The sequence below is a fragment of the Littorina saxatilis genome, unplaced genomic scaffold, assembly GCF_037325665.1.
Source record: "Littorina saxatilis isolate snail1 unplaced genomic scaffold, US_GU_Lsax_2.0 scaffold_290, whole genome shotgun sequence".
Taxonomy (NCBI): Eukaryota; Metazoa; Mollusca; class Gastropoda; order Littorinimorpha; family Littorinidae; genus Littorina; species Littorina saxatilis.
This window is the reverse complement of record NW_027129322.1, coordinates 72,123-88,466: the sequence shown is the minus strand read 5'-3', so window position 1 is coordinate 88,466 and position 16,344 is coordinate 72,123. Positions and strand designations below refer to the sequence as shown.

The 16,344-nt window shown below is 39.0% G+C and overlaps 2 protein-coding genes across 2 annotated transcripts in view; one reads left to right on the top strand and one right to left on the bottom strand.

Annotated features, from left to right (window-relative positions):
* Window positions 1-55: 55 nt before the first annotated feature.
* Window positions 56-3,909, bottom strand: LOC138957589 (uncharacterized). The gene is made up of 5 exons (XM_070328684.1): window positions 3,897-3,909; window positions 3,193-3,510; window positions 2,099-2,238; window positions 744-942; window positions 56-377 (listed from the first exon to the last, which is right to left on the bottom strand). The coding sequence occupies exons 1-5, from the start codon at window positions 3,907-3,909 to the stop codon at window positions 91-93; spliced, it is 957 nt and encodes a 318-aa protein (XP_070184785.1). The 3' UTR covers window positions 56-90.
* A 1,184-nt stretch (window positions 3,910-5,093) lies between these two features.
* Window positions 5,094-16,344, top strand: part of LOC138957587 (uncharacterized) — an 11,350-nt gene continuing 99 nt past the window's right edge. Inside the window, exons 1-12 of the mRNA XM_070328682.1 lie at window positions 5,094-5,277; window positions 6,003-6,371; window positions 8,409-8,545; window positions 9,160-9,343; window positions 9,926-10,210; window positions 10,551-10,823; window positions 11,276-11,614; window positions 12,139-12,282; window positions 12,652-12,691; window positions 13,358-13,416; window positions 13,789-13,893; window positions 14,362-14,462. Of these exons, the coding sequence (XP_070184783.1) occupies window positions 5,202-5,277; window positions 6,003-6,371; window positions 8,409-8,545; window positions 9,160-9,343; window positions 9,926-10,210; window positions 10,551-10,823; window positions 11,276-11,614; window positions 12,139-12,282; window positions 12,652-12,691; window positions 13,358-13,416; window positions 13,789-13,893; window positions 14,362-14,462 (2,112 nt within the window). The 5' untranslated portion in view covers window positions 5,094-5,201. The remainder of the gene's footprint in view (window positions 5,278-6,002; window positions 6,372-8,408; window positions 8,546-9,159; window positions 9,344-9,925; window positions 10,211-10,550; window positions 10,824-11,275; window positions 11,615-12,138; window positions 12,283-12,651; window positions 12,692-13,357; window positions 13,417-13,788; window positions 13,894-14,361; window positions 14,463-16,344) is intronic.

Here is a 16,344-nt window from a genome sequence, read left to right as displayed (position 1 = left end):
TGCCTCAATTAAAGAAGACAGGTGAGAGAGAAAAATCATGACAATCATGATGTCGGACAAACTATTCTGATATACTGATTCAGCCTAATATCACTTACATCCGATGTTGCCTGTGTACACAGCCATGTAGGTGCCTTCAGCCCATCTGACGTCACAGCGGAACTTTTTCACACCCTGATCATGACGTGTCAGTGTCTGTGAAGGCAACGTCAGAGTTGTGACGTCATAATCTCCCTCAATAATGGTGCCGCCACTGACACGTGACCAGACGAGGCGACCTGCAGGCTGACCAAGGTTTGTGGTGCTGCACGTGCAGGTGAAGGTCGTGTTCTCAGCCACAATGTCCGGACAGCTGATGGTGGGGGGCACCGGTTTCTCTGTAGTGACATTTATAACAGAACTATAAAGGAGAAGCAGACGGAAACAAGAAGAAAAGTTCAACAGACAGATAGAGAGAAAGAGAGGAAGGACAACATCCAATGCAGGTGGAAACGGACATATCCTACACGTCTAAAGCGAGTAACAGAAACAACATCTAAAATACTGTAGGTAAAATCAATTTTGTGTGTGAAATGCTTCCCATTTCTGAATGCATAGTCATGCTTGGTACGGCGAATTTTGAGACCCTCTTGTACTTGAATGTTCTTCATTATTTCAAAAACCGACACAAAAATATAAGTACCTAGGTGTCTCGAATTATCTTTACTCGCAATACATATTGACGTGCTTGTCCAACGTCTCACCTAGTGTTACAGGGCCGTTAACGCGCCGTGTGGGACCGGGATAGACGTCAATCCTGAAGTAGAAGTCATCCCTTTTGGTGTTGCTGGACAGAAGACCGGTGAAGTCAGAGCTGAAGGAACAGGATCCCGTACGGTAGGTGGCGTTACTGTGGGGGTAGGATGTGTAGCTAAATGTTGTCATTGGTGTTGTCTGGGAGCTCTGTAAGAAACACAACATAATGTGTTTTGTGTACACATAAATCATGGGTGCAACCTGGAAAATTCCAAAAACCGGCAAAAGTTGGGGTCCAGCTTTTTTAGTATTTAAAATGCCAAAAAAAACTCTCCTGGAACAAAAACATCGGCAGCCGATGAAACCAAAAACCGGCTGCCGGCGTGTAGCCGGCAGAGTTGCACCCATGCATAAATGGTTTATATGAAATTGCTAGTGCACACGTTTTTGTGTAAGCTTTACTGAGATGTATCTCTGTCTTTCTATTTGTCTCATTGTCTCTTACTGCATCGTCTAATCTAGTAGATATGGGAGGGGCCGTATATGTTCGGCACCTTAACTTTGGACGTTTCTGGTTCCATAACGTTTTGCTAGGTTTTATCGCAAAGGTAACTGGACGATTAGAAGAGACACAAGAACGATTCCAATCTGCTTAATTATAGAACTCAGAATAAAATCATCGAACTTTTAAAACACGGCCCCGTAACGGCAGGGTGTTTCTAAGATGAAACACCCTCGCTAAGACATTCGCAACACAAACCATACAGTACGAGGACACAACAGGACATCCTGCGAACATCCTGTGGTAAAACAACAATCTAAAGCTAATATACAAGAAAGCTTAATTGATTGCATTACACAGTCAGTAAAAGGAGGCGCCAGAAGTTGGATGATTACAACAAAATATGCAAGAAGAACGCATGGCATATACCACGTACGACATTTAACACCAAGCACAAATACGCAGACAAAATAAACAAATAATCAATGCATGAACAATAAAATTACAGCAACTGCATTCCATCCTAAGAGCTTAATATAGGTCTCTCTCCCTAAATCTCTCTGCATTCGTGTTTGGTCATTTGTGCGCGCGCATATTTTCGTGTGTGTGTATGTGTGTGTGTGTGTGTGTGTGTGTGTGTGTGTATGTGTGTGTTTGTAAAGGTGTTTGTGTGTGTCTGTTTGTTTATGTGCGTGTGAGTGTGTGTGTGTGTGGGGGTGTGTGTGTGTGTGTGTGTGTGTGTGGTGTGTGTGTGTGTGTGTGTGTGTGTGTGTGTGTGACAGACAGACGTACATACAATTATCTCATGTGTTAGGTAAAGAGTTCATTCGTTTGTTTTGTTTGTGTACTTAAAATCTGTACCTGAGATGTACCTCTGAAGACCTGACACTGATAGGTATTACTGGAGGAAAAAGTCTTGGTTATGTTGCAGGATCCGTCAATTGTCCAGGATCCGCTTCTTGCTCGGACCTGACAGTTCTGGGATGGCACCGTTGCAGGGTCTGAGACAACGACGCATGAAACTGAGATCAATGACTTTAAAACTTAAAAACAAATATTCATACTATTTGATATTGGTGCCTCGATCGTTGGAAGAAGAACATAACACATGTGTGTTTAACTCTTTATCTCCCAGGTACGGATATATCCGTACCCACTCATATGGCTCTATCTGACCAGGTACGGATATATTCGCTCAGACTGTTAGCTTCAGTCGCTTCCTGTAACGTCCATATACCGCCTGCATTCCAGCGTGTTGATACACAGCTACTACACAGTTACTACAATTCTGAGTGACCTGCTGCAGCACAGCTGGTCTCGGCTAAAAGAAAGTTGGTCAACATAGGTGGGGTAGAAAGTGTTAAGTACGTCAAGGTTGTGCACAAGTGTTAGACCCTGGGTCAGGGCGCATTTTCTCCCCCCTTTCCTAACCTAGGTGGTGGGTTCAAGTGCTAGTCTTTCGGATGAGACGAAAAATCGAGGTCCCTTCGTGTACACTACATTAAGGTGTGCACGTTAAAGATCCCACGATTGACAAAAGGGTCTTTCCTGGCAAAATTGTATAGGCATAGATAAAAAAAGTCCACCAAAATACCCGTGTGACTTGGAATAATAGGCCGTGAAAAGTAGGATATGCGCCGAAATGGCTGCGATCTGCTGGTCGATGTGAATGCGTGATGTATTGTGTAAAAAATTCCATCTCATACGGCATAAATAGATCCCTGCGCCTTGAGTCCGAGTCTGGAGATACGCCCGCGATATACTGAGACTTCATATGACATAACAAGTGTGCCTGTGTGCGTGTATGTCTCTTTGTGCGTACGCGCGTGCTTGTCTGTGTGTGCGATTTGTTTGACAATTACGTAATGTTAGCTATTCCATTTTTTTCAGAGTCATAGTATGTTTTTGCCGTGCAAAATCTGCAATTGCTTGAATAAGACAAACATTGTACATACAAAAAACATCCAGTGCACATGAAGTTGTTGTTCCAGAGGCATCGCACTGAATCCTGTAGCTGGCGATGAATCGTAAGTCAGAGGACGGCGTGATGGTCACTGTACTCTGTGTTGATGACCTGGACAAGGTGTACCTTGAGGCTTGATTACAGGGTCCCTGTGGTGAACATGAGCCAAGTAAGACGTCACTTTGTGGAGACTGGGCCTTCAAGAACCATGTGACTGTGTTCTGTGCATCAAACTGATCACACGTGACCTCCGTGTTCAACGTTTCGTCCACCGCCAGTCTGTCTGACGAGCATCCTGGGAGACGTGTTCCTGTTAGGAAGTAGAGGAAATGTACAGTATTCAATATACACAGACTCAGTAAATCCTTGTCGTTCTGAAAACCGATAGATTTATGTGATCTTTTTTTAAGGAAACGTACAGGATCTAACCCACAGCCTAAGCAAATTCACCTCGTTCTGAATACCGATTAGACTTGTTTGACCCTTTTTTGAATTAAACTTAGAAATGGAGTAAAATGAATTACTCACTATTACATCTTTTATCATAAGTTATTGACGAATTGAAGACCATTTAATCACTAATATCTATTGCAAAATTATGCTATTACACAAACGTCTGAAGTTTATTTACAGTCAACCTACCATGAATTAGATTTGGAGCGAGTAGCACACAAGATAGAAAGATGAAAATAGTACGAGTACAGTACATGGCTATTCCTCGTCTACTATGGTGTTGTGGTGAGTGATTTCGTAGCACCTGGAATAGCTTGCGTCGCTGTCCTGATAGGCACAACACTTTTTAAACAAACCCCGTGGCAGAAGCACAGACTACACTTTACTGCATGAAGGCAGTAGAGCATAATTTGAAATAAACCTTTTGCAATAGGGCATAGGTACATTACAAAAAAAATAATTTCAACCTTAACACAATTGAAATAATATAAAATATGAATCGAAGGAGATAAACAATAAATAAATAACGTACTGCCTTTGCGGCTTCTAGTTTGGATAAAATGCGTTATTAAAATTCCTTTCCAGTTCTCCACAATTGAATGTTTATTTTCTTAACCATGCCCTGGCTGAAGTTAAACAGTATGGTGTTGGTAAATAGTCACACAAATAGCTCTTGAGCAGCACACTGACGCAGAGTCGAGTGTCGTGCAGAACAATCAGGAAGTAAAATACCACTCACAAAGTCGTTTGCGTGTACTCGTTTAAAGATACAATGTACATATAAAATGAATACAGTCATTTAAAGTTCGCATGCAGGTTTTATCATTTAGGGCTGTGGGACCTTTTTTATTATACCACGTTCGACCCGTTGAATGCACATTAAATGCAATATTCGACTTTTCATTTTCTTATGTATGTATGTATGTATGTATGTATGTATGTATGTATGTATGTATGTATGTATGTATGTATGTATGTATGTATGTATGTATGTATGTATGTATGTATGTATGTATGTATGTATGTATGTATGTATGTATGTATGTACGTACGTACGATGTATGTGTGTGTGTGTGTGTGTGTGTGTATGTGTGTGTGTGCGTGCGTGTGTGTGTGTGTGTGTGTGCACATGCGTGCGTGCGTGCCAGTGTGTGTGTATGTGAGTGTGTGTGTGTGTGTGTACGTGCATGCGTGCGTGTGTTTGCCTATGTGTGGGTGTGTGTGTGTGTGAGTGTGTCAGAGTGTGTGTATGTCTGTGTCTGCGTCTGTGTGTTGACGCGCTTGCTTCTTTGGCTTAGCCAAAGTGCAGCACCAACAAACTGACTTATTCAACATGCCGATACATTTAACCGCTCTTTTGGGTTCGAAGGGAGTGTGCTTTAAGTGTGTAACCCGAGAATAGTGTGACACACACTAACTCAGTTTGCAATACCAAGCAATACATGCAGCGCAGTTTTGTGTAGCTAAGTGAAATCTGACGTGGTATTGAAGTAGGTGTGTGAGGAAATAATTCGCAACCACAGATTGTGCTTGATAAGAAAGACAAGAATGTATTCCTTTGAAAGTATGGCGAAAGCATTCTGTTATTGCGCTTTATTAATATTCAAATTCAACTCATGCACAGGTAAGCGTTTGCTGCGTCTTTGAAAGAAAACAGAAAAACATGCATCAATACTGTTCTTTCTGATGCATTTTTGTATCCCGATGAAATGCGTATGATCAGAGGAGTTAGTGTGTAGAATGTTCGTCGCTGTCACATGGTGCGTTGAGCACTTTCTTCAAGGAAAATGTGTCACATTTCGTCACAGACAAAGGATTAAGGTTACTGGGTCATTACTAGTGCAACATAACACCTTTGTGCAAAGACGAATGGGAACAAAGTTACTATGTTTACGTTTTAACGCTAGTCCCTTAAGTTTTCACGTTGACATACCTAACGTTCAAAATTGTAAACCTTTAACACAGCAACTTGCATTGACAACTTTCATAAATATCATAGATGTGATTAAACAAGAGTCAATTAGATATATTCTCTATTTTGAATATTACATAATGTATGTGACAGACACTTCTTTATATACATGTCAACCTTTGCGATGGGCAACACCACAGCTTCACCATTTAAACGTAATGGAGAATATTGTTATTGTGCATGCAGCTGAACTCTAAACATGCTTATTTAAACATGCTTTAACCTTAACCTGTTAGTTGGTGTCATTTTCTGACCAGTGGAGGGTGCAAATACAAGTCACCTGGCTGTCTGAACTACATTTTCACAAAACAGATCAATATAAATCAGTGCTATTTCCCATCTCACATCAGACGTACACTCGTTTTTTTAACATGCAGGTGTGTCCTTGGACAACTGTGGTGGAAGCAATGAAGACAAAGTGGCCGAGGTGGTACGTAACGCAACGAACAACACATTCGTTTGTTCCACTGAATCTCAAGCATTGAGTTTAGAATGGCGAGTCCTTTATCCCCCAAATGGAGATTGGGGAGCAGGCAAATGCCCTCCTCCACAGCAAGATGGTGTCGATACCTGCTCAGGTAAAGCATTATTTCCAGCCTTCATTCCAAAGAGAACTGTTTCTGCACATAGTATGATGACTGTCAACCCAACGCAAATGAATAACGAATTGCTTGTGACTAACTCCACTCTGGTGTGCAAAGTTCCAAGCAGCAACAACGAAGACAGATGCATGATTGACTACATCAGTAAGTTTGTGTACACACACTTGTTTTTTTTAATGGGCTTACGTTGATACATAGTTGTCTAATTTATCAAGGATAGAGGTTTAAGAAAGACAGAGGGAGACAGACAAACAGGGGTATCACAATGACATACTTATTTCGTTCTTTGCAGGAGTTCACGCACAATTTCAGTGCTCACATGTGTGATACCTTAACTCATATACATTATTACGTGCGGCATGAATTTGCTCATCTGGATTTCCTTTCATTTATGTCTAAACAACGAAGTGACTGTGGTAAGATGAACAAAGTTAAAAAACAAAGGAATACTGTACTCACCAATACAAGAACGGGACAAGACGGTACGAATTTTCGCTTATGGAAGCTTCATCAGGAAAAACAAGAACACAAAAGACAACAATTTCATTTATGTGTTTATTTCCTGCCAAGAAGTTTCTTCTTCAGATGTGGTGTGCTGTTTGGTTTTTAACTGATATTGCACGTTTCGTTAAACTCTGCACTTTCCAATAAATAGTAATCATATTTTTTTAATTTGTATTAATAACTATATTTTGTTAACTTATCCATCTAAACTTGGCCAAACACTTTTTGCAACAATTTGTGCACGCTCAGAAAAGCGTCATATCACAATCCATTTTAATTGAACTGTACATGCTGGAAAAGGTAATTATGTCTACTGTTCATATCATTTGTTCGATCGGTGGTACTTTGTATAGGCATCCCGTGGCAGCCTGTCAAACAAGGTCACCCCTAAAATCGACCTGACAAAAACCAATGCCCCGTATTTTAAAATCTGCAAAATATCAGAATGTGAACAGTAGACCTAATTACCTTTTCCAGCATATAAAGTTCAATTAAAATGGATTGTGGTTTAACGCTTTTCTGAACGTGCGAAAATTGTTGCAATACTGTTTTTGGTCAAGGTTATATATGTATTATTTGTTTATTGATTCACTCCTTTAGTTTCCATTCACTCATTTTTGTTATATTTAGTCAAGTTTTGACTAAATATTTTAACATCGAGGGGGAATCGAAACGAGGGTCGTGGTGTATGTGCGTGTGTCTGTGTGTCTGTGTGTGTGTGTAGAGCGATTCAGACTAAACTACTGGACCGATCTTTATGAAATTTGACATGAGAGTTCCTGGGTATGAAATCCCCGAACGTTTTTTTCATTTTTTTGATAAATGTCTTTGATGAGGTCATATCCGGCTTTTCGTGAAAGTTGAGGCGGCACTGTCACGCCCTCATTTTTCAACCAAATTGGTTGAAATTTTGGTCAAGTAATCTTCGACGAAGCCCGGGGTTCAGTATTGCATTTCAGCTTGGTGGCTTAAAAATTAATTTATGACTTTGGTCATTAAAAATCTGAAAATTGTAAAAAAAAAAAAAAATTTATAAAACGATCCAAATTTACATTTATCTTATTCTCCATCATTTGCTGATTCCAAAAACATATAAATATGTTATATTCGGATTAAAAACAAGCTCTGAAAATTAAATATATAAAAATTATTATCAAAATTAAATTGTCCAAATCAATTTCAAAACACTTTCATCTTATTCCTTGTCGGTTCCTGATTCCAAAAACATATAGATATGATATGTTTGGATTAAAAACACGCTCAGAAAGTTAAAACAAAGAGAGGTACAGAAAAGCGTGTTATCCTTCTTAGCGCAACTACTACCCCGCTCTTCTTGTCAATTTCACTGCCTTTGCCATGAGCGGTGGCCTGACGATGCTACGAGTAAAATGGCATTGCGTTTCATTCTGTGAGTTCGACAGCTACTTGACTAATATTGTATTTTCGCCTTACGCGACTTGTTTATGTATTACATTTTGTTTTCATTAACGATAATGACTTGATCGATTGATTGATTGATTTTGAATGTTTCATTAGCTATTCATTTATTGGTTTGTGGTTGGCAAATTAAGTGACACATTATGTTTAAATATGTGTGTATGTGAAATTTACTTCTGTTATATACTTCTGGCCTTCGCATTCAGATAGATGGAATGAAAATCAATGTTTGTCTTTCAGCACCAGCCGCAGGCACATGTAACACTCAGTTTGACACATCAACTTCCCCGTGGTCACTCAACGGTACCTGTGTTATCACGCAGGGCAACTCTACACTCAATAGATATGCCTGTCGCTGGTACCAAGGGAAAGATGGGGTACGTAACATAAACTAAACTAATTGGACGATTGTCTCGGTAATGTATTAGAAGTAAAAACAACTCGCAAGAAGTACGTACGTTGTACCTGATCTGAGTCAATGGAAAAAAACCAATTCATTTTCAGATGAATACAAAAACGCAAACAAACAAGCAAACAAAGTAGCCCATATGTCCAGCAATTTGGCAATTATGCTAAATCAAAATAGACTCTCGTTATTGTTACGTTAGGTATTATTCCTCGGAACATTGCACTATGTGTGGATTGCAGTTACCTAATCCTTGAAATCTTGTACTAAACACATTGACATTCAATGATCAGTAGCGTAGCTTAAGATAACAAGAAAACAGACCCCCCAAAATAGCAAAACAATCAAGCAAGTAGTATTTAGTGTGAACAAACTGCAACACCACAATACTTATTAACCAATACAATATTATAGTAGTTGGACGCCATTTACTTAACTAGTATTCATCCGTTTAGTTGTTTATTACCTAGGTTATTACAACTATGACTTACAATTCATTAAGGATAAATTCACATATGTCTGTGTCAGTCATTTCTCTCAGGTTTAATTACAGCACATTTAATCAAGAAACAAATCTGTTTTTAGAGCTCTGAAAAGATTGGCATATCCGGTTGGATTGAGATGACACCAAACATGCTACCTACTGGCACGGCTGCATGTTTTGCAAGGCTTGATATGCCCACGGCTGATGGTAGATACGATTACGATGTGAGGGTTAGGCCAGGGCGACAGTTCATCACCACCGACTTTATTGGCATAAATGTAATAGGTACGAGTTTTAATGATTCATTTGCTAAACATATGTTCCAAAATAGCATCCCAATTACGTACGTGAAAGGGTGAAGTCTTTGAACGTTAATGTCATGTTTTTTTTAATTGCACTGTCGTGAGCGTAAATGGCAACCATTTTACTGTTCTTTGTCTATGATTGTTTTCTTTAAAGACAATATTTGTTAAAATACTCGAATTATGCATGCATGTGTTTAATGTTTTTATTTTTGTTGGATTCATTGTTTTGATTTAAAATGTGTGTATTTAATCGTTACTGTAAACAATTGATAAAGCGGTTTGTTTGTTTTTGTTCTAAAATAGTGTTCCTTTCAATATGTGTATTGCAACACTTACATGTACGGGCCAATGCAACACATCAGGTGAATGATAAATGTGTGAATCTGCTATGGAGCATGGAACCAAGTAGTGTCATAACTAGTAGTGAATGTTTTGTTTTGTTTATGACTTTATTTCAAACAAAACTTACCTTTTCTGTTCTTTATTTTCTATTTTAGCGATATCAGTTGACCATTTAACATAAAATGTGTATTTAAATATATACCGTTGTGTATCTCTCCAGAAACTCCAAAAGCACCGACCATGACAGGGTGCAGTGCAGTAGACTACATAGCAGAGAACACAACTGTCAGTTGCACGTGCCGCACAGTGAATGTAGGTCAACCAGCAGGACGACTCGTGTGGTACAGGACTGGTGTCATTGATCCTATCACTTCTAGTAAATATGGTGACAAGAGTCTAGTGTTGTCACAGACGCTGGGACGAACCGACCATGATACACAGTTTCGTTGTGCCGTCAACTGGGCCAGAGACATTTCTGGCGAAAATGTAACCGTTAAAGTTGGATGTGAGTGATAATAGTGTCTCTCTTAGTTGTTATATGAATATATGTCAGCTTATATTTATCTAGGCATACATGTACATGATAATAATGCATTAGACAGTAAAATAAACCAATTGTCATTAACATACAAAACGATGGTAGATGCAGTAGTAATACGTTGTAGTAGATGTTGCTGTTGTCGTTGTTGTTTTGATATAAGCTCGTCTTCAGCGTTCGTTAAGGACACGAACTTAACGTGGAATGATGTTTCGTCGTTAAAGGTAATATTTTTTTTACCGTCATCTTGTATTTTATTATTGTTTACCAATAACTTTGAAATGAGTAACCAATTGCTTATTTGCAGATAAACCAGAACGACTGAATTGTACACTGAACTCAAAAATAGAGGTGACAGTGGCGGAAAATGATACAGTTTATTTCACGTGTGAAGCTGACAGCAGACCTGTAGCAAGCATTACAGTGGTCAGGCAGGGAGGGACAGAGGTGAACAGCGGTCAGTCTCCCTTGACTTTCTCCCTCACAGCCAGCTGTACGGACACTGGCACCTACCTCTGTTCTGCCAGCAACGTCATCGGACAGGCCGACACTTCTGCTTCTGTCAAACTCTACGTTAGGTGTAGGTATAACTAATACTACTTCTGCTACGTAAAAAACAACAAGTAGACAATGTCAGCAAGTGAAGTACAAATTCATGGCTTCACACAATGTTCAAATGTGTGGTAGGCAGCTCGGGCGAATACCTCTGTGTTTTTATTTCTTAATTTTTACTGAGCGCATACAAATGTATTGTGATGGTCAGAATTCATGTTCGTGGGTTTCTGATTAAAGGTCAGGATTCCAGCTCTTAAAGCTGATATCAAAATGAAAGCTACATATGTACTCTAACATCTCATCGTTTGATGCGAAAAAAGACCGTTAAATAAGCATAACAGCTGCCAGCCTGCAACTTAATTCTGAATGGTGCTTGTCTCGTAATTTCCTGAAATTGTTGATGGCCTCTCTTTGATATGTTTTCATTCTCAGGCTTCATTTTCTTTAGAATTGATCCTTATTGTTTGCCCACAACAGGTTCACCACAAAGTTCGTCCACTGACCTGCCGACACTGAATTTTGTCAGTACGCCTGTCAGCACACAGTTTGATGTGATCGCCTTCCCAGCTGTGGGGGGTACTTTTTCCTTTCGTTTTTTTGGTCCAGGGGGGAAATGCAGATGTTCTGCTGATGTTCCTCTTGAAGATATCCAGCTGAGTGCAAATTGTCAAAGACAATCTGGTTTGGATAATACTTTTGCATGTGCTGTGACTGTGCACAACGTGTCGTCGTCGGAAGCAGAAGGGGTTTATTCTGTCAGAGTCTCCAACGTTGAAGGGTTCCAAGACTACACCTTCGAGGTTAAGGTCAATGATGGTAAGTGATGGTCAGATCATTGTTTAGTTCACATTTCTTATGTTACAGTTTTAGGGAATGACTAAAATTGCACTGAGCTATCGAAACAAAATGTAAACTTGCTTCAAGGAAATACACGTGTTTGGGTAAGTGTACTTTTTCAAACTACCTTTATGTGCATTTCACAAAAGAAAATTGAATTACACTGGTAAACTATAAATGAACAGGAGCATAGTTTAGTTACCCAGTAGAGTTTAATTATCGAACTGGATTTGAACAAAACAGAGCGGGGAGGTGTGCGAAGTACATGGTGAACTCGTCACTATTACTGCATTATTAATAGCTCATATACAAAACAACAAAAACATGACATATATTATTTTGTGTCGTCACAATTTCTGTGTTGGGCTTTTGAATTAAGGAAATAATTTACTACAACTATATTTCTAGACTGTCTAAACCGCAAGTGCCATAAGTGACTGTTGTACATGCACACGTTTCAACTGAGCTGTTGTACTGTACATTTGCCCATGCTTTCTTTCCAGGTATGGACATGGCGACAGTAACATGTCCTCCGAACTATGCAGTTGCTGCCATTGGCCTGGGTGTTGTGCTGGCTTTGATTGTAATTGTAATTGTCGTCGTCTTAGTAATATTTTGGAGACGTCAGTGGATTGTGCCATGGGCCTGTGAGTACTGCATGATCCCGTAATTGTGTTGTTACTGTAGACATTGACGTCATTGCATGAGTGAGAGAACAAGTGCCTTCTTTCACCGATGTTACTTAACGGGTATAGACATATAGGAAAACAGTACGCTGAAATTGATTGATTGAAAAGTACTGGACGTCAAAACAACAATTTAGTATTGCAAAACGGCAACAGAGTGAGAGAGTACTTAACGTACTTGAACAGCATAAATATAATAGCTCTTGGTTATACAAAAACACGTATAAATAACAATCACAAACACAAAAGTATTCAAATCAATTGTGAAGCAAGCAAATGAATGAAACAAACTAAATGCTTGGTCATTATAATTTGTTTTCTACTTTTCAGACCAAGCTGATAACTCTCGGGATAGAACAGCTTCAAAGAGGTATGTGTGAGAGTGAGTTTGTGGGTGCGTGTGTGTGTGCGCCATTTGTAAGTAACCCGATGTTATAATATCTATTTATTAATTCACTTTCTAAATGTGTCACCATGAGTGAGGAATATTCCTTCAATATCAAAAATACATAAATGCGCTTCCTGTTTGTGATTGTGTTATTAATCTGTTTAATTGCAGTGCATTTACTGAGTTAAAATATGTTCGTTCAAAAGCTTCTAATCTCACCAAAGAAGTATGATGCACGTTTATTTATTTATTTATTTATTTATTTACGAGAATTTATATCGCGCACATATCTCACCACACAAGGCGACTCAAGGCGCATGCTGTGTGAGATGGAATTTTTTTACACAATATATCACGCATTCACATCGACCAGCAAACCTCAAGCCTATTAGGGCGAGCATTCACCTTTCACGGCCTTTATTCCAAGTCACACGGGTATTTGATGGACATTTTTTTTTATCTATGCCTATACAATTTTGCCAGGAAAGACCCTTTTGTCAATCGTGGGATCTTTAACGTGCAAAACCCAATGTAGTGTACACGTAGATGCTAACAATACAACTATCAGTAATACAGTAAGTGCAACTGTTAGTTTGAAAATCCAAAGAAGCCGACTAGGCCGTTACACAGAAGATGTCACTGTTGCAGAGAATCTTCCGGAATGGACCTATATCTTGAGCCTATAGCAGAACCTGCTACACTAGATGGTTTGTTGTTCCGTTTTTTGGCCACTTGCCTACTGATGTTGTTTTAATAGTTACTTCTTGTTAGTCTTGTGCATACCTTAATAGCTGCTTAATTGCAGTAATGTACGTACCCTTATTTGAGAAAGGACGAGAGAGAGAGGTAGGGCAGGGGGGGGGAGGGGGGGGGGAGCAAGATATACATAGATTGAGAGAAAGAGAGGGCGAAGAAAACGAGTTTCACAGAAGGACATATTTAAAGAAAGAAAGGAGGATTTCAGTGAATATTTAATTAATTGGATAGTGACAGCATTGTGAATAAAGTTGTTTTCGCATTGCAAATATTTGTAATTTTTCTTATAAATCATATAGCTGTTTTTCTGTAAAATGTTATAGGCGAAAGAGGACCATACGATCTTTTGAATAGTGACGATATTGGACAGAGATCAGTCTACTCTGAGATAACCCAACAGACCGGGAGAGAGGGAACCGCAACGTCAGGTGACTGTATAACGTCATACACTTAGAATCTGTTCTACTTTTTGTTTTGGAGATGTGCTTTAAAAAAATAATTTATGAAATATGGGAAATATGGACACGCAGAAGTAATTCAAACGGAACCCGTACATCTTACATGTTTAAGTTTCAACATTATTACTACATAAGTACCATTTTAAAAATATCAGTCGCAGAAACTCAATTAGTTGCTATTGGTCAAATGTGAAGCATCAAGCATGCTTGAATGTTAATGTGTTTTATATATAATAACACATGTTATACATTCTTGCGTAATTTGGGCGACGTTTCCACAGGATGGTTATTCATATGAATGTTTTTGGTAAAGATAGCCTCATACATCTTAAACAGCAGACATACATGAACAATTATACATGTAAATGACAATTGTGGAATACAACAAATTATTTAAGACCAAAATATAAACTGTTATTGTGTTAATGGTTGATCCAGATGCAACAGCCCCCTACGATGTTCTCAATCCTGCGGACATAGGACAAAGATCGGTCTACTCGGAGATATCTCAGCGTGCTGGCAAGGCAGGAGTACTATCAGTATCTGGTACAAGACGGAAGGGTAACAAATAGAACGTTCTTTCAACGTTATCAAATTCTTTATTTTGTATCAATTTTCTGGCAAATTATGGTTAACTTGATCACCACAAGGACACTTGCTTAATTTTCGAAAACTCTACCATGTAAACCAATTATTGCGCGAAACGTATTTGTTTAAAGAAAGAAACGTCTTCGAGACGAAGAATTTGTGTTAAATGTTTTACCAGAAAATGTAAGTCACAAGTACGCGCATGACTTTCTTATACATCTCTCTCTCTCTCTCTCTCTCTCTCTCTCTCTCTCTCTCTCTCTCTCTCTCTCTCTCTCTCTCTCTCTCTCTCTCTCTCTCTCTCTCTCTCTCTCTCTCTCTCTCTCTCTCTCTCTCTCTCTCTCTCTTTCTCTCTCTCTCTCTCTCTCTCTCTCTCTCTCTCTCTCTCTCTCTCTCTCTCTTTCTCATTATCGAATATCCTTTTCACGACCTCCCCCACTTCCATATGCACACACACGCATGCACACATTCTTGCTCAAGCAGTTAAATGTGCATGGGGTAAATATCCTACAATTTTGTTTCAGGCTCTGCTTACCAAAACACGTGATCGAAAACATCGGCAAATGTTCAGTCTTTCTCTTGACGGCTCAATACAAATACCTATACGTGTGTATTGAGATAACAGTTGACGTGTAACTGTTTTTGCTGGATTTCTTGACAATGATTACATAGTTTCTTTATTTTGTATAAGACTTTGTTAAAGAGGTACATGGATACTGTACTTCAATTTGCTAAGGTATACCGACAGAAAAAAAACAATATTTGAAGGACACATGTTTAACGTTTACTAGCAGTGAGTCTTTAATTTGTAATTTTGACAGAAAACATGGGGAAATGAAGATTTGTATGGTTTACATTTGTGGTATTCAATAATATTTTTTAAAAACCTTGCATTTAATCTAAAACAGAAATGGCACTTTCTTTCCTTTTTGATGACGTCCAACAGAAATACTCACAAAACGTGATCATAACTCAGGGAGCGTTTCAATTTCTTTCTTCATACATAACGCCCTCGTCCAAAGTGATAGGTACAGGGAGATAATCATTTAAGTGTGTATTCTTTCTGGGTATAGGCGTTAGGTAGTAATATTGTGTTATGTTGTGTTTCAAGGGCGGATCAATTCACTTTGGAGGGGGGGGGGTTACACAATGACTGCGAAGATACAAGTTGACGGCGCCGAAGGCGCCTAAGCCTCTAGGGAGGTATGCCCCCCCCGGAAATTGTTTTATCCAAAGAAGCAAAATAGAGCTATCTGGTGCATCCTGAGCCAATAAATAACCTCTTTTTGGGGGGGTGGGGGGGGGGGTTACGTAACCCGTGTAACCCCCCCCCCCAGATCCGCCCTTGTGTTTTACTTTGTCGTATTGATCTTCTTTGCGTTGTAATATATTGTATATATAGATAATAGTATTGCATTTTACTACGAGTGATTGTCAAGGTAATCTAATGTACGATGGGTTTTGCATGGAACTCATGTTATTTACTTGTAAAAGAAGCCGTACATGGTGGAAGCTGACATTGTTCCACAGCCATGTTGAAATTGAAGTGTGTGTTCAAACAATGTGTCATCTTTATATCATGCAGACGTGATTAAAGAATACATTACTGATTAATTTTGATTGTAGTCTGAAGTTAGTTTTGATTTATTATCAATCATATGTGATCTTACCTTTGCGATCAGTATTATGGATGTTAGTTTTGATTATTTGTAGCGAAACGAAATTTGTTTTAAAGATAAATTCCTTCTCATGAACACGATAAAGGACACGTCCAAATGTGTAATGGGTTTAGACGAACCTTACGTTTGAACACATACCAAAGTCGAAAACCTG

Coding starts and splice junctions, on each gene's coding strand:
- LOC138957589 (XM_070328684.1), bottom strand. Junction 2,239..3,192: donor ATGTGCACTGGATGTTTTTT/GTATGTACAATG, acceptor TCGTTGTCTCAG/ACCCTGCAACGGTGCCATCC. Junction 378..743: donor TAACGGCCCTGTAACACTAG/GTGAGACGTTGG, acceptor ATGTCACTACAG/AGAAACCGGTGCCCCCCACC.